Source organism: Vitis riparia, chromosome 12, assembly GCF_004353265.1.
Source record: "Vitis riparia cultivar Riparia Gloire de Montpellier isolate 1030 chromosome 12, EGFV_Vit.rip_1.0, whole genome shotgun sequence".
NCBI lineage: Eukaryota > Viridiplantae > Streptophyta > Magnoliopsida > Vitales > Vitaceae > Vitis > Vitis riparia.
Genome location: NC_048442.1, coordinates 18419312 through 18444061, shown reverse-complemented (window position 1 = coordinate 18444061; position 24750 = coordinate 18419312). Strand labels below are relative to the sequence as shown.

General features: G+C 33.8%; 3 protein-coding genes and 2 pseudogenes across 3 annotated transcripts; all 5 read right to left on the bottom strand.

Moving 5' to 3' along the window:
- Nucleotides 1-21: 21 nt before the first annotated feature.
- LOC117926064 lies at nucleotides 22-8936 on the bottom strand (annotated as a pseudogene).
- Nucleotides 8937-11228: 2292 nt separating this feature from the next.
- LOC117926496 (bifunctional epoxide hydrolase 2-like) lies at nucleotides 11229-13836 on the bottom strand. Its single transcript, XM_034845601.1, has 5 exons — nucleotides 13647-13836; nucleotides 13346-13560; nucleotides 12121-12291; nucleotides 11787-12022; nucleotides 11229-11651 (listed from the first exon to the last, which is right to left on the bottom strand). The coding sequence occupies exons 1-5, from the start codon at nucleotides 13714-13716 to the stop codon at nucleotides 11402-11404; spliced, it is 942 nt and encodes a 313-aa protein (XP_034701492.1). The 5' UTR covers nucleotides 13717-13836; the 3' UTR covers nucleotides 11229-11401.
- A 958-nt stretch (nucleotides 13837-14794) lies between these two features.
- Nucleotides 14795-15603, bottom strand: LOC117926063. The gene is made up of 3 exons (XM_034845148.1): nucleotides 15419-15603; nucleotides 15096-15232; nucleotides 14795-14949 (listed from the first exon to the last, which is right to left on the bottom strand). The coding sequence occupies exons 1-3, from the start codon at nucleotides 15601-15603 to the stop codon at nucleotides 14795-14797; spliced, it is 477 nt and encodes a 158-aa protein (XP_034701039.1).
- Nucleotides 15604-16168: 565 nt separating this feature from the next.
- Nucleotides 16169-17527, bottom strand: LOC117926499 (annotated as a pseudogene).
- A 530-nt stretch (nucleotides 17528-18057) lies between these two features.
- On the bottom strand, nucleotides 18058-20948 carry LOC117927302 (probable polyol transporter 4). The gene is made up of 2 exons (XM_034846777.1): nucleotides 20495-20948; nucleotides 18058-19812 (listed from the first exon to the last, which is right to left on the bottom strand). Exons 1-2 carry the CDS (start codon nucleotides 20709-20711, stop codon nucleotides 18449-18451), a joined length of 1581 nt encoding a protein of 526 aa, XP_034702668.1. The 5' UTR covers nucleotides 20712-20948; the 3' UTR covers nucleotides 18058-18448.
- Nucleotides 20949-24750: the final 3802 nt, after the last annotated feature.

Below are 24750 nucleotides of genomic sequence, written 5' to 3'. Positions count from 1 at the left end.
ATCATATTTAGAGAGAGAGTATTAGCTTAATTAACATCAAGAGTGGGATTTTCTCTCAAGCCATGACAACCCAACTGTATCTCAGCTAGGTTTTATACTTTTGTTAAGCTAATCGAAAAGATGCGATAAAAAGTAAGAACTCCATAAGATGTGTTTTCCAAGTACATTATTAAAGCTGCCATAGTGGGCATTTCATTCTTCTCACTTGGATCTTTTTGTTCTGCCTTTGAAGACTGAACTCGTGAACTCACACACCATCTTCATCAGGTACTATGTTTGTTAAGGAAGGTGATGAGTAGTTGATTCACCTCCTCTGGAAGTTGTTCCTGGACAAAATGGTTTCCTTCTTCATGGAAAATGATCTCTAAATTGGGCATAAACTCCTTCACTTTCTCGCTCCTAATGTATTCCTCCATCCCCGGGAATTTTAGAACATAGTCCTTCTCACCCATGACTAGCATCCCTGGAGCTGTAATTTTCGATCAGTGATGACAAAATTTACTCCCAAAGTCCTGCATGGAAGCAGAAACAAGTCATAGATTGATTTCAGGATGTATTTTGGCAAGCAACTTCAAAGGAATTCAGTTCCATTCCAGGTGGTTTAGGCCACAAGTATGTAATTCCTTCAAGGGAAGCTCTCTTCTTACCTGTATGGAACCTGTAATGCAGTCCGAAACCCAGAATTCTCATATAGACTTGAGTAGACTTTGAGGTCCTCCTCAGTGAACCATGGCGGTAGAGGGGCAGATGGGTCAGCCAAGTCCATAATCTCCTGGTCGTCACTGGCTTCTTGGAGCTCACTTCTACAGAAGAGCATGTAGATGTTTCTTATCAGAGTCTTAACATCAAAGCGGCCAAAATCTGCTTCAGCTCGCCCTGGCTCCTGCAATTAGACAGGTATTAATGGTAATGAACATGGAAGTAAGCAATGTAAGAGGCTGAAAAGGAAGGTGATGAAAGCAAAAAACTGAACCTGCCACCTCAATACGTAGAAGCCTTTGGGAAGGAGATGCATTGGGATAACAGGAAAACCTGGTAGCATGCAAGGGATACCTAATGTTATGACTCCAGACACCCTTTCAGGGTGGAGCACGGCTACATGGAAAACTGGACCAGCTCCAAAGTCCTTCCCTACAAGGAAAGCCTGCACCAACAATCACACAATCATCAACAACTAGTTCATTAATTGTAAGCCTGAAGATTACAAAATTAGTTTACAAAAGATATTACATTGATTAATTTAAGTTAAATGTAATCAAAATTAAATTAAAATCAAATCAAATTTCCTTGACTTGAGGAACCGGGATGAGTCTCTAACATGTCCCTGCAAGACGATACTCCTGTTAAAGATACCAATCTGGGTGCATAAAAATTGGAATTGATGGGATTTTGGGAGAGATAAGACATGCCAAAGGAGTAGTAATATGGTCTCATACTAAATGATGGTCCATCAAGATATGTTTCGTCTTAGAAAGGAACATGGAACATCGGGTTTATACTATTGAAGTATGATTTAGATAGGTTGTCAAGCAGTTTTCAAAGTGGAAATTGGTACAAATATATTTCAACATATATGGATATTTGTATGATTTTCTCAATGCTATAATCCCTGCCAATGAACAGTTTCACATGGAAAGATGCCCATCGTATATTTCTCATCCCTTCAGTGATATGACAGCTTCTGACCAAGACTTTTGCGCATAGACCTAACATGTTTGAACTTGTCCCTTAACGTCTTTTTTTCTACACTGGAGTTAAAAAACTAATGCATACGTAAGCAAAAGAAATTATATACAAGAATGGAATCAGGTATGAAAAACGAGACAAGGAGACTATAGAAATACACGGCGGCCGGCGGGTACATATGATTTGATTGAAGTTTTTCCGGTACTCTAATGAAGTTTTTCGTCTCTATCTTCCCACTCTGTCTTTCACATTCCCGGAAAAAAAAAATGAAAAAGAAGCAAAACCATCTGGGTTCGGTTCAGTTCCATCCAAACTCAAACTAAAAACCCCAAGTTACCAAACGAACACCGAATTCACCCTTGAAGATCAGTTCAAAGTTTTTTGAAATCTTATTGATGGCTTATTATATAGTACCTTACTGATGCCGAAACTGTCCATAACTCCAATGACATCGACCACAAGATCGTCAAAAGACGCCTTCTCAGGCTCAGGAGGCTGTTGGGAGAGCCCATAGTGATGAGAATTTAAATTGCATAGGATCACATGTTGACAATTAAGCATGCATTTAATAGCAAAATTCAGTCCGTTACCTTGGTTTGTGCTTTGGGAAGCCATTTCTGCTCCCTTTGATGTCCAATGATCTGTTTCCGGGTGCATGATGCTCCGAGGATGAACGATCAATAAGCTCTTCCCTTGTCTCCCAAAATTCAGTCCAAAGTGGAGTGTGTGCGTGTGTTGCCGGGAGTGCTCTTCAAAAAGAAGAAAGAGAGTAGCTACTCCAAAAAGGCACACACTTCTCTATATATATATATATACAAATAAATACATATATATAAATATATATTGCACATTACACACTTTAGTTGGACGACTTGACTTAATGGGTCAGTCAAGTGAATTAGGGTGAGCCCATAAAAAATCAAACAACAATATGTGTCCAGTCCCATTATGGACCACAATGCAAAAAATAAATTAACACTGATTTATGATATTATCAAATTAATTATGTAAGTCCACACATAAAAATTCCAACAATTCTCCCACTTGGACTACATAATTAAATATCACAACATATACATAATCATAAATCAATATCCCATAGAATCTCATCAGAAATAAATAATCAAAAGCAATCATATATGCTTCATTGCTTGATTCATAGGGAAATGTACAATAATAGCAATCCTTTCAACAATAACATAGTATTACAATACCAAAAAATGGCTCCCACTAACTTAATACAACTTAGGCTTCCAACAACCCCATTTGAGATACATGTTCCTGAAATGCAATTATGGGTAAGCCTTTTGTTAATGGATCCGCCAACATACTTTTTGTGGATATGTGTTCAATATCAACAAGAGACTCTGCCACTTTCTCCTTAACAAAATAGAATTTTACATCAATATGTTTGGAGCGAGAAATACTCCTAGTGTTCTTGGAGAAAGCAACAGCTGCGGAATTATCACAAAATAATTTCAGCGGTCTAGAAATGGAGTCAACAACTCCCAAAGCTGAAATAAAATTCTGCATCCACATAGCATGACAACAAGCCTCATAACATGCCACATACTCTGCCTCCATAGTTGAGGATGCTGTAAGTGTCTGCTTGACACTTTTCCAAGATACAGCTCCTCCTGCCATCATAAAAATATAGCCCGTAGTGGATTTCTTATCATCTATGCAGCCAGCAAAATCAGCATCACAAAACCCAACTACATCAAGTAAGCTGGTGCGCTGATATGTCAACATTAAGTCCTTAGTTCCTTGCAAATACCTAAGGACCTTCTTAGCTGCTTTCTAATGTTGACTCCCAGGATTGCTCAAGTACCTTCCCAATATGCCCACAACAAAAGCAATATCAGGGCGTGTACATACTTGAGCATACATAAGGCTGCCCACCACAGATGAATAAGGAATGGTCTTCATTTCCTCTCTCTCATCATCATTTTGAGGACACTGAGCCTTTGAAAATTTATCACCCTTCACAATTGGCGCTTTAGTAGATTTACAGTTGTGCATATTGAACCTCTTTAATAACTTTTCAATATAGGCTCTTTGAGACAATTTAAGCACTCCATTAGCCCTATCACGAAGAATCTTTATGCCCAAGACATAAGAAGCTTCACCAAGATCCTTCATGTCAAAATGGGTTGACAACATGTGCTTTGTCTCAATCAACAAGTCAGGATCATTTGATGCGAGTAGTATATCATCAACATATAAAACAAGAAATATGTAACTACTCCCACTGACCCTCAAATATATGCATCTGTCAACTGTATTCTCATTAAAGCCATTTTGGGTGATAATTTTATCAAACTTCAGATACCACTGCCTCGAAGCCTGTTTAAGACCATAAATGGACTTATTGAGCTTGCAAACTAAATCTTCCTTTCCAACTTCTACAAAACCAGTAGGTTGCTCCATATACACCTCCTCATCCAAATCACCATTCAAGAAAGCTGTCTTGACATCCATCTGATGTAACTCCAAATCAAAATGAGCTACTATGGCCATAATCACTCTAAAAGAGTCCTTGGTCGATACAGGTGAGAAGGTTTCTTTGAAATCAATTCCTTCTCTTTGACTATAACCTTTAACCACAAGTCTAGCTTTATATCTCTCTATTTTCCCGCTAGAATCACGTTTGGTCTTAAAGACCCACTTACACCCAACTGGTTTACAACCATGTGGCAATTCAACCAAGTCCCAAACACCATTCATATACATAGAATTCATTTCATCATCCATGGCTTCTTTCCAAGATATGAATTGAGGACAATGAATTGCTTCTTGGTAAGTGACTGGATCAAAAGCATCATAACCATCATACTCATGCTCCTACAAATAAACCATATAATCATCTGAAATAGCCGGCCTACGAACCCTCTGTGATCTTCTCAAAGGAACCTATTAACAACAGTATCATCTACAGGAAGGCCGGATTCCACTTGATCACTATGTTCTCCTTTATTAGCGGCTGGCTGTTGGACAATAGGAACATCCATATTTGGAACATGAGACGTAGGAAAAGGAATCACAACATGCTCTTCTCCAAAGGGTATCTCACGAGGCATAAAATTTGGATCAGCATTAACTTCATCCTCAAAATATAAAGCCCTGTCTGATTCAATGATCCTGGTGGTATGAGATGGACAATAGAATCTGGAACCCCTTGATCCAATACAATAGCCAACAAAGAAACCACTAATGGTTTTAGGATCAAGTTTCTTTGACTGTGGGTTATAGGGCCTAACCTCAGCCTTACATCCCCAAACATGGAAATGGTGAAGGCTAGGTTTCTTTCCTGACCATAGCTCATAAGGTGTCTTAGGCACAGACTTACTGGGCACTTGATTCAAAATATATGCCGCAGTCCTTAAGGCTTCACCCCACAGAAATTCTGGTAAAGAGGAATTGGACAACATGCACCTCACCATATCTAACAATGTGCGATTCCTCCTTTCTGCAACCCCATTCTGTTGAGGAGTGCCTGGCAATGTATATCTTGCATCAATGCCACATTCCAACAGAAACTTAGCAAAAGGTCCAGGATTCCGTCCAGTCTCATCATATCTCCCATAATACTCACCACCTCTATCAGACTTCACAGCTTTAATGGGCTTTCCTAACTGCAACTCCACCTTAGCCTTAAAGGCTTTGAACACATTCAGGGAGTCAGATTTCTCATGGATTAGTTCAACATAACCAAATCTAGAGAAATCATCAATAAAAGTGATGAAATATTTATAACCCCCTAAAGCAGTTGGTGACAAAGGACCACATATATCTGTGTGGATCAAGTCTAAAGTACTTCCACACCTATCAATCTTCTCCTTTCTGGTCTTTGCTGTCATCTTCCCCTTTAAGCAAACAACACAAGTTTCGAAGTATGAGAAATCAAGATCAAAAAGCACACCATCTTTCACCAATCTCTCTAATCTTTGCCTAGAAATATGATTGTGCCACAACATGGAAGAACTCAAATTCACTCTAGCACGCTTGCAACCAACAACAGAATTAACAGAAGATGAATCACATAATAAACCATGATGCAAACTGAGACTATATAGATTTCCAAACAAAACACCATTGCCAATTAAGACTGAGTTGCAAAAAATATCCACTTTTCCACCTCCAAAGTGAAAAGAATAACCATGTCTATACAAAGAAGATACAGAAATTAGATTCCTCCGAAGTGAGGGTATGAAAGCCACATTGTGTAACAACAAAAAACTTTCTGTGATCAACTTCAGCTTTATCATGCCAAAAAATTCCACTTTCACTTTGCTTCCGTCACCCATATACACACATTCTTCATGCTTTGACGGCTTCCTTCTGTTTGTCATCTCCTGCAAAGAATTAGTGACATGAATAGTGGCACCAGTATCTAACCACCAAGAATTGGCATGAACATCAACAATATTTGTCTCAATCATGTTTGCATTCAAATTAACCACAACCACAATTTCACCTTTCTTTTTCTTCTCTAGCCAATTTTTAAATTTGAAGCAATCAGCTTGCTTGTGGCCAATCTTATGGCAAAAGTTGCACTTCCCCTTGAATTTCTCACTCTTTGCAGTATTAGAAGAAGCTGATGCATTGGAGGTTCCTTGATTTGAATTCCCTTTTCTCTTGAATGCTTAGAGCCTCCAAAATTCTTGTGTGGAGGTTTTTTCTTTATATTACTGGCTTGATCAGTTACAAGAGCAAGGGAGCGAGTCTCATTTTTCTTCAGTGAGACTTCATGTTGCACTACAATGGACATCAACTCCTCCAGAGTCCATTCTTCCTTCAAGGCATTGTAAGTCAACTTCACTGCATCAAAGGAAACAGGAAGAGACTCAAGTATCAACCATTTCAGAAATTTTTCACCCAACTCCACTTTCATCTCATTTGCCTTGTTGAAGTAGTGCCTTAGCTTGATGATATGATCTCTAACCCCACTGACTCCGTCATATACAGTAGTTGTGAGAAGCTTCAAATGAGTTGCCATTTCTGCCTTATCAACTTTGGTATAATTGGCCTTCACATATTCTAAGAAGTCTTTGGCCCTTTCCGTCTTTGGCCCGCATTCTTTGATAGATTTATCCATAGTGTATTTCATCACCATCAAACAACTCCTGTTGGAGTGCTCCCATCTTTCATAAAATAATCTTTCATCTGCAGAGCTCGCATCAGTGGGCTTACTTGGCTCATCAACCCTCAAAGCCAAGTCCAGATTTTGCAGAGTCATATGCACGTTAAAGGACTCATACCATTCTTCAAAATTATTTCCAGTAAGAGGTTTGATGGCAGATAATTGTAGAGAAATACCAGGATTGCTGGTAGCTGGAAAATAGCAAAATTCAACATTATGCATGTTATTACAATATCATGCATTTGCTAGTTTCCATAATTTCTCAATTTAGCAATAGCTTGGAATTTTGAAAATTCCACGGCGGTAAGGACAACTAATTAAATATTACAACCAAGATGTACTAATTTTATTACCGAAAGGGCAAAGAAAATTAGTACGGTTCATAATATACAATTAATTTCCTTCACCAATCTAAGCATCCTACCAAGCATTGTTATCATCGATAGGACAATTACAATACCCGTATGGATCTTAGTAATCACAATAATAAAGCGACTAAATGTGGGAGTTAAAATAACTCAGCAAAGACAATTTGACACATATAGGGTCACGATAGGCAACCACATATATGTTCACTATTGTCATGATAAACTAAAATATTCAATTTGCGCAACTTGACACACTTGGAATTGCGATAGGCAATCACACAAGTGTTATAAATTGCCACAATAAATTCAAATAGTTAACAAAATTGACCTTGGACAACATTATTGGTACAAAATAAAAAATTATACCATAAAACCAATAATTATAATAATTGTCCCAATAAAGTCAATTTTAACAATTGCATAATAATTCTAACACATGCATAATCAATCCAAGAATACCAAGGCAAACAAAACAAAAAAAAAAATTTGTTTTTTTTTTTAATGACGTCATGATGACGTCAGCATGCTACTATTCATCTTCTCCCCCGCTGAGCACGACCTGGTTCTGGAGAAGAAGAAAAAAAAAAATTTCGCCCAAAATTTCACGCATTTTTCGACAAAAATACTTAGATTTCCTTCCTCAAACATCAATTCTTCAATCCAAACCCAAAAAAATGCACAAAAACCGTATAAAAGCAAGAACCAAACAAGCCCTAATTTTCGTAATATCATCAAATGAGCTCCAAAAATCACAAAAATTGATGGGTTTTGCTCCAAACAATATTCTCTACAAGTTTCCAACCTCAATCGGGCTTGAAAACCAAGAATTAACACCAAACGAAAAAACCCCCAAAAAATTGTCTTCCGCAACCAAAAAACGGGAAAACAAAAATTAATCCAAAATTGCAGCTCAAATGTCAATCATGCATGCTCTGATACCAATTGATGAGAATTTAAATTGCATAGGATCACATGTTGACAATTAAGCATGCATTTAATAGCAAAATTCAGTCCGTTACCTTGGTTCGTGCTTTGGGAAGCCATTTCTGCTCCCTTTGATGTCCAATGATCTGCTTTCCGGGTGCGTGATGCTCCGAGGATGAACGATCAATGAGCTCTTCCCTTGTCTCCCAAAATTCAGTCCAAAGTGGAGTGTGTGCGTGTGTTGCCGGGAGTGCTCTTCAAAAAGAAGAAAGAGAGTAGCTACTCCAAAAAGGCACACACTTCTCTATATATATATATATATACAAATAAATACATATATATAAATATATATTGCACATTACACACTTTAGTTGGACGACTTGACTTAATGGGCCAGTCAAGTGAATTAGGGTGAGCCCATAAAAAATCAAGTAACAATATGTGTCCAGTCCCATTATGGACCACAATGCAAAAAATAAATTAACACTGATTTATGATATTATCAAATTAATTATGTAAGTCCACACATAAAAATTCCAACACGTAGCCCCTAAAATCAAAGGCAATTGCTCTGTATCCAGCGGCTGCAGCGGCAACCATTTGGTGCCTCCATGAATACCATATTTCAGGGAAACCATGCAGGAACAGCACCACCTTAGGACCTGCACAGGGACTTCTTTTAGAGGAATGGATACAAAATTAAAGTAACTTCTAGTGGTGTCAAAGCATAAGGTTTGTTCTTCACCAGTGCCCAACTCAGCCACATGAAGCTTCAGTCCGCTCACTTCAACATACTTATGCTGTATCTGCTCCATCTTTCCTATAGGCTTTTTTTCTTTTAATGAGAGATTGAAAGGAAGCCCTTTTTGTAGAGACAGGAGGGGTTGACTTCACGCTTTTGATGGGTTATGGGACAGCAGAAAGAATGTTATGTTTGGTTTTTCTGAAAATCTGAGGGAAAATGTCCGAAAAAGAAAATATAAAGAAAAAGTTTAAAAAAATAAAAAAATAAATTAAATATCAATAGATCATTTTTATGTACAATTTCAAGTTTATTTTATTTATTTTAATTCATCAATCTAAAAATTAAATAATTTAAATATATATAAATTTTTAATTAATTTTAATTATATTTTATTTTCTTTTATATTTTCATAGTACAATCAAATATAAAAAAAAAAAATTTATATTTTTTTTTCTTTGATGTTTTTCAAAAACCAAACATAACCTAAATGATTTCATGTCTACTTTTACCACAAATCGATATTATTAATCCTCATAATTATTTTTGAAAGTAACTTTCAAAAACAATTTTTAACCATTGTTTTCTAATATTTTATAAAACAAAAATCTTTATTTGAAAATTTAAAATATTTTTAATATTTTTTATTTTTAATTATTCTTTATTTTATATAATTAATTTTTTAAAATAATTATTAAAAAATAAATAAATACAACTAAAAATATTATTTAAAAACACATATTTCCCATTTTTAATAAAAACATGACTCTTATTCTCTTTTTTTCATTTATTATTATTATTATCTATGTTTTGGTTTCAAAAAGTAAAAAAAATGAAAAATAAATAAAATAACAGTATCTTTGGTTATTTAAATATTTAATTTTTTTTATATAAAAGAGTTAAATAAGTTAAATAAATTTGAAATATTCGATATCAAAATAATTTATTTACTTTAAATGTATAATTTTTTTATTTTCTTTCACTTTTTCTTTTGTTTTATTTTCTGTCTCATGTATTTTCCCTCAAATTTTCCTAAATCCAAATGTAAGCTACAAAAAATAACCTTCTCACATTTGATTGTATTATGAAAAATATTTAAAAAAATCAAATATAATTAAAATTAATTAAAATTTTATATTTTTAATTATTTAATCTTTATTTTAAAGAGTTAAAATTAATAAAATGAATTTCAAATAATATATAAAAATAATTTATTGACTTTGAATCTATTTTTTTTTTCTTCACTTTTTTTTTCTTTTTACATTTTCTTTTTATTTTCTTTTTCTTATATTTTCCCTCAAACTTTTTATAACCAAACATAGCCTTTATATTTTATTTTTGATTTATAAAAGGAAAATGACAAATAAAATGTATGTTATAAATTCAATCAATTAGTATTTCATGTAATTGTAGATCTTGAATCTTTGGGAAAGAAGTTGTTGGCCAAATAAATGATGGTCCAAACAAGTCATTGAATACCCCAAAATTTGGTAAGTTGGTGGGGGTGATAACAAAGAAGTCTCACTTCTTGGTTTCTCCGCCCCTACAAATGGGTTGCTTCCTTCCATGTTCAAGGGTGAAACTTGATAGCTTATGGTTGTTTTATGTTTGTTAAAAGATCCATCATGGGTTAGTTGGGGTTAGTTTGGGGTAGTGGAGGGTTAGGGCTCTTTACCATTATTAAAATAAAAAACAAAAAAATATAGTGTATTAATCAAAAACTACTTTTTGTTTTTTATTCTTAAAAATAAAAAATAAAGATATTTTTAATTAATTTTTATTATTTTCACTTATTTTTTAAATACCGTTTTAAAAAATAATTATATAAATTTATAAAATGATTAAAAATAAAACATTACACATAAAAATTATTTTAAAAATATATTTAAAAATATTAAAAATATATTAAAAATATTTTAGGTTTTAAAACAAACTTTTATTCTAATACCTCAAAGAACTCAAAAAATTATTTTTTACAACCATTTTCAAAAATAATTATAAAAAATAACTCCTTAAAGTGTGGACCTTCTTCAAATTGTACTTAAAAAATGAATAAAAAAAAATGAAAAATACTAATTTGGTGTTTTGATAAAAATAAAAAATAAAAAGTGAAAACCATTTTTTAAGAAGTTGAAAATGAATCAAGAAATAAAATTATATAAAATACATTAAGAGAGAATCGTAGTATAAAAGAAATACATAAAATATTATCTCATCTATATTTAAAATCAAATATAATCTTAAAAATATCATATAAATATTTTGTTGATCATTTATTAAACTAAGGATTATTATAAGTAAATATTTTTATATTCTAACTATTTAGTTGATTAAATATATACGCACATACATAAATACAAATATATATATATATATATATGATTTCTTCTCATAATTTTCTTCATTAGTAGGAACTCCATAAGAGGTGTTTTCCAAATACATTATTAAAGCTGCCACAGTGAGCATTCCATTCTTCTTACTCGGATCTTTTTGTTCTGCCTCTGGAGACTGAACTCATGACCTCACACACCATCTTCATCAGGTACTATGTTTGTTAAGGAAGGTGATGAGTAGTTGATTCACCTCCTCTGGAAATTGTTCCTGGACAAAATGGTTTCCTTCTTCATGGAAAATGATCTCCAAATTGGGCATAAACTCCTTCACTTTCTCGCTCCTAATGTATTCTTCCATCCCTGGGAATTTTAGAACATAGTCCTTCTCACCCATGATTAGCATCCCTGGAGCTGTAATTTTTGGGTCCTTCACACCACAATCTATACCCAAAGTCCTGCATGGAAGCAGCAATAAGTCATAGATTGATTTCAGGATGTATTTTGCCAAGCAACTTCAAAGGAATTCAGTACCATTCCAGGTGTTTTAGGCCACAAGTATGTAATTTCTTCAAGTTCAGTTCCCTTCTTACCTGTATGGAACCTGTAATGGAGTCCGAAACCCAGAATTCTCGTATAGACTTGAGTAGACTTTGAGATCCTCCTCAGTGAACCATGGTGGTAGAGGGGCAGATGGATCAGCCAAGTCCATGATCTCCTGGTCGTCACTGGCTACTTGGAGCTCACTTCTGCAGAAGAGCATATAGATGTTTCTTATCACAGTCTTAACATCAAAGCGGCCAAAATCTGCTTCAGCTCGCCCTGGCTCCTGCAATTAGACAGGCATTAATGGTACTGAACATGGAAGTGAGCAATGTAATTATGTAAGAGGCCGAGAAAGAAGATGATGAAGGCGAAAAACTGAACCTGCCACCTCAATACGTAGAAGCCTTTGGGAAGGAGATGCATTGGGATAACAGAAACACCCGGTAGCATGAAAGGGATACCTAATGTTACGACTCCAGACACCCTTTCAGGGTGGAGCACGGCTACCTGGAATGCTGGAAAAGCTCCAGAGTCCTTCCCTACTAGAAAAGCCTGCTCCAACAATCCCACCATCATTAACAACTAGTTTATTAACTGTAAGCCTGAAGATTAGAAAATTAGTTTACAAAAGATATTACATTGGTTAATTTAAGTTAAATGTAATCAGAATTAAATTAAAATCAAATCAAATTCCTTGACTTGAGGAACTGGAATGAGTCTCTAACATGTCCCTGCAAGACGATACTCCGTTCGAGATACCGATCTTGGTGCATAAAAATTGGAATTGACGGGATGATAGAGGCTTTGTGAGACAAGCCAAAGGAGTAGTGAGCAACATGGCCTTGTACGCAATGATAGTCCGTCAAGTGCTCAAAGCTACTGCCAATGAACGGTTTCACATGGAAAGATGCCGTTCGTACATTCCTCTATCCCTTCAGTGATATGACAGCCTCTGATCAAGACATTTACGCCTACACCAAACAGTAATGAACTTGTCCCTTTTGTTGGTACCCTAAACAAAAGGTAATGACTGTAGAAAAAAAATTACTTCTGCAAAAAAAAAGATCAAAAATGTATGCGGTGAAGATTTCATCCCTTTTTAATTGATTATCCAAAAAATTATTTAGAATGGAAGCAGGTAAGAAAAACGAGACAATCAGACTGCAGAAATAAACGGCGGCCGGCGGGTACATATGATCTGATCGGTGACACTTTTCCGTTCCTCTAATAAAGTTTTTCTTCTCTATTTTCCCACTGTCTTTCACATTCCCGGAAAAAGAAAACATAAAAGAGAACCAAAACCATCTGGGTTCGGTTCAGTCCCATCTCTCAGAACCCCATTTATCTGATCTCCACCTTTGAAGACAGTTAAGCTACCGATTTGATTCAAAAGGTTAAACTACTAACAATTGTTGAAATCAAATCAACACCATCCTTGCAGTCTCATACCCACACATGAGATCATGGATAAACAGATTCTGAAAATAAAAAATCAGAGATCCAAACTCGAACTAAAAAACCCAAGTTACCAAACGAACACCGAATTCACCCTTGAAGATCAGTTCAAAGTTTTTTGAAATCTTATTGATGGCTTATTATATAGTACCTTACTGATGCCGAAACTGTCCATAATTCCAATGACATCAACCACAAGATCATCAAAAGACGCCTTCTCAGGCTCAGGAGGCTGCTGGGAGAGCCCATAGCCCCTGAAATCAAAGGCAATGGCTCGGTATCCAGCAGCTGCAGCAGCAATCATTTGGTGCCTCCATGAATACCATATTTCAGGGAAACCATGCAGGAACAGCACCACCTTAGGACCTGCAGAGTGACTTCTTTTAGATTAAAGGATGCAAAAAAATTAAAGTAACTTCAAATGGTGTCAAAGCATAAGGTTTGTTCTTCACCTGTGCCCAACTCAGCCACATGAAGCTTCAGTCCGCTCACTTCAACATACTTATGCTGTATCTGCTCCATCTTTCCTTTTGGGTCTCTTCTTTTTCTGATAGATTTATCGGAAGCCCTTTCTGTAGATATAAGTGGGGATGACTTTCGATGCTTTTAATTTTAAATCATTTTTTTTTCCCTTCACTTTTCTTTCCTTCTACTCAAACTTTTTGAACCAAACATAGCTTTCATATTTTATATTTGATTTATAAAAATAAGATGTATATTATAAATCCAATTAATTAGTACTCCATGTAATTGTAGATCTTGAATCTTTGGGAAAGAAGTTGTAGGCCAAATAAATGATAATCCAAACAAGTCATTAAATGCCCCAAAATTTGGTGAGTTGGTGGGGGTAGTAACAAAGAAGTCTGCCTTCTTGGTTTTCTCCGCCCCTAGAAATGGGTTGGTTTCTTCCATGTTCAGAGGTTAAAGCTTTCAAGTACGCTTGTTTTGTTGTCTCATGTTTGTTAAAAGATACAACCATCACTTGATTTAATTAATATGCATGATGGGTTAGTGAGAGGCTTTGGAGGGTTAATGTCTTGGGAGTGATCATAATAATAATAATAATAATAATAATAATAATAATAATAATAGCTTTTAGCTTAAAATATTTTTTGTTAATAACACTTATTCTATCAAAAGTGCTTTTATGATAAAGTAATTAGTGTTTAAATATTTAATAATGTTTTAAAAAACAAAGAGTTGTATGCTACACTCCATAAAGGATACTGTTTGGTGACTGAGAAAATGAGTGAAGTCTCTGTTTTTCCTATTCTTTAAAAATATAAATTCATAAATGCTAAATTTTTGGTATGGTAGTAAAATTTTCTCATAGAAATTGTTTGAAGAGATTGCTAACTATGTAGGACAAATTGTTAATTTTGTTTTCTTTTCATTTTTCCTTTTTTTCCGTGATTAACTAAACAAAAGAAAACAAACTTTTTTTTTTCTTTCAATTTTCTATGGATAACCAAACAAGTGAAAAAATTTATATTTATTTCCTTAACTTTTTCTTTCCTTCCATTTTTCCTCCCAAATTTCTTTCTCTTGCATTTTCCGGAACCAAGCATAGCCTAAGTGAAGTCTCTGGTTCAAGGGTGAATCACCCAACTGCCATGATCTCCAAATTGGGCATAAACTCCTTGACTTTCTCGCTTTTAATGTATTCCTCCATCCGTGGGGATTTTAGAACATAGTCCTTTTCACCCACGATTAGCAGCCCTGGAGCTGTAATTTTCGGATCCTTCACACCGCAATCTTGACCCAAAGTCATGGAAGCAGCAACAAGTCATAGATTGATTTCAGGATCTATTTTGCCAAGCAACTTCAAAGGAAAATCAGTACCATTCCAGGTGTTTTAGGCCAGAAGTGTGTAATTCCTTCAAAGGAAGTTCTCTTCTTACCTGTATGGAACCCGGAATTCTCGTATAGACTTGAGTAGACTTTGAGGTCCTCCTCGGTGAACCATACCGGTAGAGGGGTAGATGGATCAACAAAGTCCATGATCTCCTTGTCATCACTGGCTACTTGGAGCTCACTTCTACAGAACAGAATGTAGATGTTTCTTATCACCGTCTTAACATCAAAGCGACCAAAATCTGCTTCAGCTCTCCCTGGCTCTTGCAATTAGATAGGCATTGATGGTCTTGTGATTTGGAAGTGAGCAATTGTGGGAGATTCAAAAGGAAGCTGATGGTGGTGGTGATGACAAAATTGTACCCGCCACCTCTGAACATAGAAGCCTTTGGGAAGGAGTTGCATTTGGATGGCAAATGCACCTGGTGGAGTGAAAGGGACACCCAGTATTATGACACCAGACACCCTTTCAGGGTGGACCACGGCTACCTGGAATGCCGGAAGAGCTCCGAAGTCCTTCCCTACTAGAAAAGCCTGCTCCAACAATCCAACCATCAGCAACAACTAGTTTATTAAATGTAAGCTGAAGATCAGAAAATTAGTTTACGAAAAGATATCGCATTGATCGACTTAAGTTAAATGTATCAGAATTAAATTAAAATCAAATCAAAACAAATTCCTTGACTTGAGGAAACGGAATCAGAGTCTCTAACATGTCCCTGCAAGACTATACTCCTGTTAGCGATACCAATCTGGGTGCATAAAAATTGGAATTGATGGGATGAGAGAGGCTTTGTAAGAGCATCCGCCATTGATCTTTGGGAGAGATAGAAGACATGCCAAAGGAGTAGTGAGTAACATGGTCTCATACTAAATGATAGTCCATCAAGATATGTTTCATTTTGGAATGCAACATGGAACATCGGGTTTATATTATTGAACTATGATTTAGCTTGGTTGTCAAACACTTTTCAAAGTGGAAATGGGTACAAATGTGACATCCCACATTGGATAGGGGAGAAAGTTCTTAGCGCTATATAAGTATGGACTTCTCTTAATCTTATAGATGATAATATCTACATGACTTCTTTTAAAGCCATGAAGGATCTTTCCCATCATACATTTGCGTTGTTTTTTCTACACTAATAGTCAAAGAATGGAATCAGGTATGAAAAACAAGACAATGAGACAACAGAGCCGTGAAGGGTTATAACAAATATTTTTCAACACATAGAAAATTGTATGATTTTCTCAATCTACACTAATAGTCAAAGAATGGAATCAGGTATGAAAAACAAGACAATGAGACAACAGAGCCGTGAAGGGTTATAACAAATATTTTTCAACACATAGAAAATTGTATGATTTTCTCAAAGCTATAATCCCAGCCAATGAACAGTTTCACATGGAAAGATTCCCATCATACATTTGCGCATATACCTAACTGGTTTGAACTTGTCCCTTGTCGTTTTTTTTTCCTACACAAATAGTCAAAGAATGGAATCAGGTATGAAAAACAAGACAATGAGACAACAGAAATTAAGGGCGGGTACATGTGATCTGATTGATGACACTTTTCTGATACTCTATTAAAGTTTTTTCTTCTCTATTTTCCCACTCTGTCTTTCACATTCCTTGAAAAAAAAAAAACATGAAAGAGAAGCACAACCATCTGGGTTCAGTTCAGTCCCATTTCTCGGAACCCTCTCCAGCTTGAAGACAGTTAAGCTACCAATTTGATTCAAAAGGTTAAACTGCCAACAATTGTTGAAATAAAAAATCAACACCATCATTGCAGTCTAATACCCACACATGAGATGATTGATAAACAGCTCGGAAAATAAACAATCAGAGATCCCAACTCAAACTAAAAACCCCAAGTTATCAAACTAACACCAAATTCATCCTTGAAGATCAGTTCAAAGTTTTTGAAATTTTATTAATGGCATATTATATAGCACCTTACTGATGCCCAAATTGTCCATAACTCCAATGATATTAACCACCAGATCATCAAAAGACGCCTTCTCAGGCTCAGGAGGCTGTTGGGAGAGCCCATAGCCCCTAAAATCAAAGGCAACTGCTCAGTATCCAGCAGCTGCAACAGCAACCATTTGGTGCCTCCATGAATACCATATTGCAGGGAAACCATGCAGGAATAGCACCACCTTAGGACCTGCACAGATACTTCTTTTATAGGAATGGATACACAATTAAATTAACTTCAAATGGTATCAGAGCATAAGGTTTGTTCTTCACCTGTGTCCAACACAGCCACATGAAGCTTCAGTCCGTTCAGTTCAACATACTTATGCTCTATCTGCTCCATCTTTCCTCTTGGCTTTTTCTTTTTGCCGAGAATAGAAGCCCTCTTTGTAGAGATAAGAGGGGATGACTATTGATGCTTTTGATGGGTTTTGGCTAATGGAATAGTAGCGTGAATGATTTTATGTCTACTTTCTCTATTGATAATTAGTGTTTGGTAACTATTTTTTAAAATAGTTCTAAAAAACGGTTTTTAAAAACAGTTTTTGAATATTGTTTTCTAATGTTTTGTAAAATAAAAATCTATTTGAGAACTTGAAATGCTTTTAATAATCTGTTTATAATGTTTTGCTTTGATTTAACCGTTCTTCATGTTTGTATAATTAATTTTTAAAACAACCCCTAAAAAACAAATGAAAACAATTAAAAGATGTTCTCTCCAAATGATCGAAGAGAAAAACGAGGAAGGCAACCACCAGAAAAGATTAGCCAGTAACAATAATGCAGCCACAAGAAAGAACAATTGACAAAAGTTTTCCTTAGTAGTAAAGATCAAGAACCTGGAATTATTTCCATTGCCTTGAGAAAAATTCAGAAATGTCGAAACCCAACTTAGACTCGAATTCTTGAGAGCATGATATGATATGAAGAAGCTCAAAAGGGCAAGACAACATCAAACCTGGAGATCATGCATGTAGTATTCCAGTTATAGTTGTGTCCCAGCTTCAATGCATCCATTTAAAATGGTAGAACTTCAAAAAATAGGTATTGCAAAAGATGTTACAAATCCGATACAAACTCAATTATTTCACCGGATTTTGAAGTCAATCAACTCAATAAGAATAGATGTATATGACATGTATTCGGAACAAAACTAAGATATGCCAGTGACTGGAACAGCCAGACTTATTCAAATAAGATTACATTTTCTCATTACAGACTTACAGAAATGGAATTTCTTCCATAGGCTGATACCTATGTGTTCCAGCAAGAATTCTCTTTCCACATGCTGCATGCCAAAACTCTGTAATGATTCCATCAGAGATGTAAAACGCTCAGAAACATGGAATGGAACCCATCCTTGTTCAGATAATTCTGGGAGATTTTAGCTCATAAAATGAAACTTCCTGACCAATCATTCTTTCTGCACTAGATGTTCAACATCCCCAAGCTCCACTTCACCTCTTTGCCATTCATGTTCATTCTGAAATAGTAACCCAATTTGCTCTAGGGATTTTCCTTTGGTTTCTGGGACAAACATGTAAACAAAGGCAACAGAAAGAGCTGAAACTACAGAAAATATGAAGAATGTTCCACCAACTGTGATTGCATCTGAGACAGAAAGGAAAGACATGGCAACCAGACCACTGCACACCCTATTTCCCACTGCCCCAAGTGCTGCCGCTTGAGCACGCAGCCTTAAAGGGAAGATTTCAGATGTCAGAACCCAGCAAATAGGGCCCATTCCCACAGAGAAGAAAGCTACATTTCCACAAACAGACAATACCGCCAATGCGATCCCTACATTTCCTGAGCCCAAGAAAGTTAAAGCGAACCCCAAACTGAACAAACAAACAGTCATTCCAATTGTGCTGATATACAGGAGGGGCTTTCTCCCCAGTTTGTCTATCAGAAAAATAGCAACCAATATAAAAACAGTCTTTGTAATTCCCACAGCAACAGTTGCAGCAAGAAGGTTTGAATTACCCTCAATTCCAGCTCCTTTGAAAATTTCAGGACTGTAATAGACAGTAGCATCAATTCCTGTAATCTGTTGGAAACACTGGATTCCAAAACCAGTGACTAGCATGCGACGAAGTGAAGGCGACGGTTTCAACAGTTCACGCCACACAGCTTTCTCTTCATGATTTTCTGCATCACCAGTTCCTGCAGCTAGTTGTATTTCTGCAAGTCTCTCCTCCACCTCACTCTCATTCTCATTTGTTTTCAACAGCACTGATCTTGCTTCTTCAACTCGATTCTTCATGACCAGCCACCTTGGTGACTCGGGAATGATGAAAAGTGCAAATCCAATAAAGACTGAGGGCAGAATTCCCACAGCAAGCATTATCCTCCAGTTTGTATGTACTGGAAAACTTGAAAATGCATAGTTAGATATATAACCAAGAAGAATCCCCAAATTTATGAAAATTTCCGGGAAGGAGGTAAGGGCGCCTCTAGCAACAGTAGGTGATATCTCAGCAATGTAGACAGGGGCAATCATGACTCCAAAGCCAATTCCAACCCCAGCCAGGAGTCTTCCCACCATAAGTATTTGAAAGGATGGAGCAAAAGTCATTATAGCTGCACCTGTTTGAAAGACAACAGCAGCTAAGCCCATTGTCCATTTTCTACCAATAACATCTGATGTTCTTCCACCAGCTAAACTACCCAGAAGTGAAACGATGCTCAAAGACCCAACAAGCACTTCTTCTTGCACCTCTGTTATCTTCAGATCTTCCTGAATGAATATGATTGCTCCACTCATAACACCTACATCTGAAGGTTGAAAACAAAAACTTCAAGCTACAGCTTCAATTCAGCCAACCAAATTATTGAACAGAAAGAGAGTACTAGAAGCAGATCCAATTTTTTCCCCTTTTAACCTTAATCAACTATAAGACTAAATTAAATCTTGTCAATTCTCATTCATCAGTTGATGATAGGCAGGGTATCTTTAGAATCATATGAAATACTGTTTCTCCATCTGTGCAGATGCTTTTCCCTGATAATTTCATTGTTAGATCTCATCTTGCTGGGTTTTCAAATGTATGTGATAATTAGTAAAATTAAGACTAATCACAATAATATCCCATAGATTGGGTTTGGAGCGGCTATTATAGGATTCCATGTTTACCATTTTTCCAGCAAATTCTCAACTACCAAACATAGAATAAAGAATCAACTAGGATCTGGGTATTCTGCCATAAGTAATAATATCCCATAGATTGGGTTTGAAGTGGCTATTAGCCTATTATAGGATTCCATGTTTACCATTTTTCCAGCAAATTCTCAACAACCAAACATAGTATAAAGAATGAATTAGGATCTGGGTATCCTACCATAAATAAACAATAGAGCCCTCAAACAATTGTCACACTCAATCAAAAGAAGAACAACAAACCCTTCTAACCCAACAATTGGATAGAACAATAGGGGGGGAAAGGAGAGAAATGCTTACCATATCCAAGAAGAACTGAGTTGAGAGATGCAAAAACGGCACAAGCAAAGACATATTTCTTGGTGCTATTAGACACATGATGATGGTGTGATTGTGAAGCATCATCCTCCTCTGTCAGCTCAGAATCCATCCTCCTGTACTTGTTCTTACTTCCCAAAGGAACACCAGACAAACCCATCTCACCATTCCCATTTTCTTGGACACCCACCAACCCCATATCTCCTTTCTCTGATCTCTACCTGTTTTTTTATTCAAAATACAGAAAAGTACAACAAACCCAGAAGCACTTATGGTGCTTTTAACTCATAAACCCCAAGACTTAAGCCCATGGATTGGCTTCTCAGATCTGAAACCTTAAAACTGAATAAAAACAACAGAAACTAGGGAAGAAGACCAGCCTGTGGGGTCCTTTTTGTCATGCAAGAAACCTTCTACCAAAGCATAGAATGGGTAAACATCACAAGCTATTGACCTCCCACTTTATTGAGGTTAAATGGTGGCTTCCATGAAACTGCTGACATGAAGTCTAACAAAAATAAAATTATTAATTTTCTATACAAATGATTTTTTTATAATTTTTTTATTTTTATTTTTCCTGTTAAAAGACAGTTGCCATTTGCCAACTTGCCATTTTCTTCTCTTTGTTTCCTAGGGACTGTTCATCTATGACTTGGTTTCTTAAGCGTTCCACTTCCCTGTGAGTGGGGTTGCCTCCATTTTTCCATTTGAGTTTGCAAATTATTTATTAAATATTTAAAATTTAATTGTAAAAACAATAATAATATATATTTTTTTTCCACGGATAAATGAATGTTAAAATAATTTGTCCTTAACATATATATTCTCATTTTTTTAATACATTTAAAAAAACATATTTATATTTAGCAATAATCCATGTTTTTAAAATTTTTAAAAATATTTGTTTAATAATAAAATCATGTACCTAAAATCTATGTAATTCCCCTCCCCTTTACCTTTAATTGGGAAAGAAATGCCTTAAAATGAATTCAACCATGAAAATTTTATTTTTCTAGATAGTTTCCATATTTTAAATTTATTCAAAATGTTATATTCTAATACATAAAGTATGTCTTGGGTCGGGTTATCACCATCATTTGAGTGACATTTCTGGATTTAAGAGAAATATTATTACATTTGAACAATTTTTGCATCCCAACAATCTTTACCTTAAGCCTTAAAAGCAAAATTATTACATCTCAACATCCATCTCTAATCTCCTATGGAACCAAAATTTTAACTATAATATGGTTCAAACTTTGACTATCTCGTTGGAAACTAATTGGTGTCCAACGAAGGTAGATTAAACCCTTTACGACATTCAATCATAATTATTTAGGTGATTAATCTCCAATTATTTCATCTTAATAATAGGTACATATCTTCGTATGCTTGAAAACATTTTTTAAATTTTGTAAAATATAAGAGATTAAAAAAAAATCAATTTTTGAGAAGGGTTTTTAAGATCTAAACCTTTTTTTTTTTAACCGGTCTTATATTTTTTATAAGAGTTTTTATTTGAAAATAAAATAAAAATAAAAAAATGTATCGAAATGGCACCAAAGTTAGTTTATTTAGTTTGGTAGATTAAATGTACAAATTTAGGGAGAGGAGAAATTATAGAGAAGAAGAATTTACTATGGACATTACATTATATATGGTAATAAAGACAAGACTTATGAGCATGGCAGATTCCATACGGTAGGTTCATTAAAAATTGAATTCTATTAATTTAATGGATGGATTTTAGAGATAAGGTTGAGCGATGTGCTGTATTTAAATTATTTATTTGGATGATGTATAGAATGAATAAACAAATACAATTTTTTTAATGCAATAGAATGTAAAAACAAGCACAAGTGGTGACAAATATCGTACTTTTTGTATTTATTTTTAATAATATTTATTTGAAATAATATTTAAAAAATACGCCTTTGGACAGTTTTCTCTTGTCCTCAATGTTGTCTTCTTGTTATTTCCTACCATGTTTTATTCGATGAATGCATATCATTATGACTATTTTTACTTGCATAAAAGTAAGGTTTGGAAATTTGGATTATCGAGCCAAAAATTTGTGGAAATGCCAGAAAAATTGTCAATATATTCGATATATAGGCAAAATTTGGGTTTGGAGCGAAAAATTGAAAAAAAAATAATGCATTTTTTGAAAGTTTTTTTTAAAAAAAAAGATATTTATCCTTTTTTTTATTTTTTAATTATTTATTTTTAATTTATCTTTTATTTTAAATTTATATTGTCATTTTATTTTTAACTACTTTTCATATTTATCTCATTAATCCTATTTTAAAAAATTACTTTAGCTTCACTCTTAATTTTTTTAATTTATCCTTTTAATTTGAAATGTTTTTATTTTAAAATATTAAAAATATAATTTTACTCAAAAATTACTACAATATAAAAAAAATTAATGAAGTCCTAATATTTTATAAATTAAAATTAATTTGATAAGATAAATTATTAATAATTTTAATTATTTAAATAAATTAATGTTAATAGAAAAAATTATCACCAATTTGTAATAAAATTTTAGAAATTAAATATCAAATAAAATATTTTATATAAATCAATTTTATTTTTTATTTAAAATGTAATAAAACATGTTTTAATAAAAGAATTTTTAAAAATTTAAAATAAAAAAAATAAATGTATTAAAATAATTTAAGTTAATTTTTTTATAAAAATTTGATATGTTGTAAAATTATAAAATGAAAGAATAAGAAAACAATAAAAAGAAATTAGAATGTATGAAGAAAATAGAATCGATTTTCATTAGAGGTATCTTGAGAGTAACAAAAAGATATATATCAATATGGATAATCATCGACAAGTTCCTATAATCCAATAAATTATCATATTTTATAATATTATAAATATTATCTTTAATGGTACTTATGTCAATTACACTGATATTTTTATTACAAAAATTAATTATATATTCATATTTATCGATATTTCATACTTTGCATAAAAGTATTAATAAAAATTATTTTTTATATTTGATTTTATTATAAAAAAAAATCTATAATTAAAATTAATTAGAAGTTTATGTTAAATTATTTAATTTTTAAATAAAAGTGTTAAAATAAATTTAAAATAATATATAAAAATTAATTTATTAATTTTAAATTTACTTTTTATTTTTCCCTTATATTTCACAATTTTTTTTAAAAATTTTAAATAATATATACACGTACATATGTATATACATTCAACTTCTTTTATTATACAAGTGAACGAGACCCGCATTTGCCGTTAAATTTTTCTTCGGAAGCAAACGTAAACTTCGTCAGCGCTCAGCACACAAATTTTGACATATTTGTCCATGTCAAATTTATGACTTTTGAATAGGTTTGGCAAGATGGGGAGAAGGTTTCTAGAATGTGTCGGTGGATTGTTTTTCATTGACAATTAGCTTGATTTGCTTACCAAAAATATTGGAAAAAAAAAGAGAAAAAAAATATATGGATTTTTTTATAGGGGATTATTGCAATATTCGACACAATAAATATTTAATTATAAATTTTTTAGAATTAAGAGTTTTTACATATTAATTTGCTTTTTATTTATAAAAAGAAAATTAAAGTTATTATTTATTTTTTTTTATTTTAAAAAAATAAAAAAATTCTAAATATAACTCCTAAAAAGAAAAAAAAAGATAAAAAAACCCGAATCTGATCAGGATTATGTTATCTATTGAAAGCTTACACTAATAAATTATTAAATAATATCAAATTAACATTAATATGTATATTAAATAATATCCATTAACTTTATTTTTATATTCAATTTTATATGGACGTGAGTAATCCTATGGGCTTTACAAATTAAAATTTTATTTTAATTATATAAGTCTAATTTTAAATATATATTACTTTTTGAAAGATAAAAAATAATATTTTAAAAATATAAAATTTAAATGAGCATCATTTTCAAAAAATAATATCACTATTAAATAAATAGGAGAAATTTCCTTTCATTTAGATTCTCTTATGCTATTAGAAGAAAAAAACTATGGCATTGATTGGGTTAAGGGAAAATTCTGTAATTTGTTTTTTGGAAATTCACTTTCCATTTATTCATGGGTAAATTTGAAATTTCATTTTAATTCGAATTACTATGGCTGCACCACCTGTAATATTTTGACACGTGTCAGATTGAGCGAAGCCACATCACCGACTTTGTGCCCCGTTTTATCTTCCAAACACTCTCCCTTCTTC

Coding starts and splice junctions, on each gene's coding strand:
- LOC117926063 (XM_034845148.1), bottom strand. CDS start 15,603: ATGGTTGGATTGTTGGAGCAGGCTTTTCTAGTAGGGAAGGACTTCGGA. Junction 15,233..15,418: donor AAAGGCTTCTATGTTCAGAG/GTGGCGGGTACA, acceptor TCTGTTCTGTAG/AAGTGAGCTCCAAGTAGCCA. Junction 14,950..15,095: donor GAATTCCGGGTTCCATACAG/GTAAGAAGAGAA, acceptor CTTTGGGTCAAG/ATTGCGGTGTGAAGGATCCG.
- LOC117927302 (XM_034846777.1), bottom strand. CDS start 20,711: ATGGGGTTGGTGGGTGTCCAAGAAAATGGGAATGGTGAGATGGGTTTG. Junction 19,813..20,494: donor CTCAGTTCTTCTTGGATATG/GTAAGCATTTCT, acceptor TTCAACCTTCAG/ATGTAGGTGTTATGAGTGGA.
- LOC117926496 (XM_034845601.1), bottom strand. CDS start 13,716: ATGGAGCAGATACAGCATAAGTATGTTGAAGTGAGCGGACTGAAGCTT. Junction 12,023..12,120: donor TCTACGTATTGAGGTGGCAG/GTTCAGTTTTTC, acceptor GTCTAATTGCAG/GAGCCAGGGCGAGCTGAAGC. Junction 11,652..11,786: donor CCATTACAGGTTCCATACAG/GTAAGAAGGGAA, acceptor GCTTCCATGCAG/GACTTTGGGTATAGATTGTG.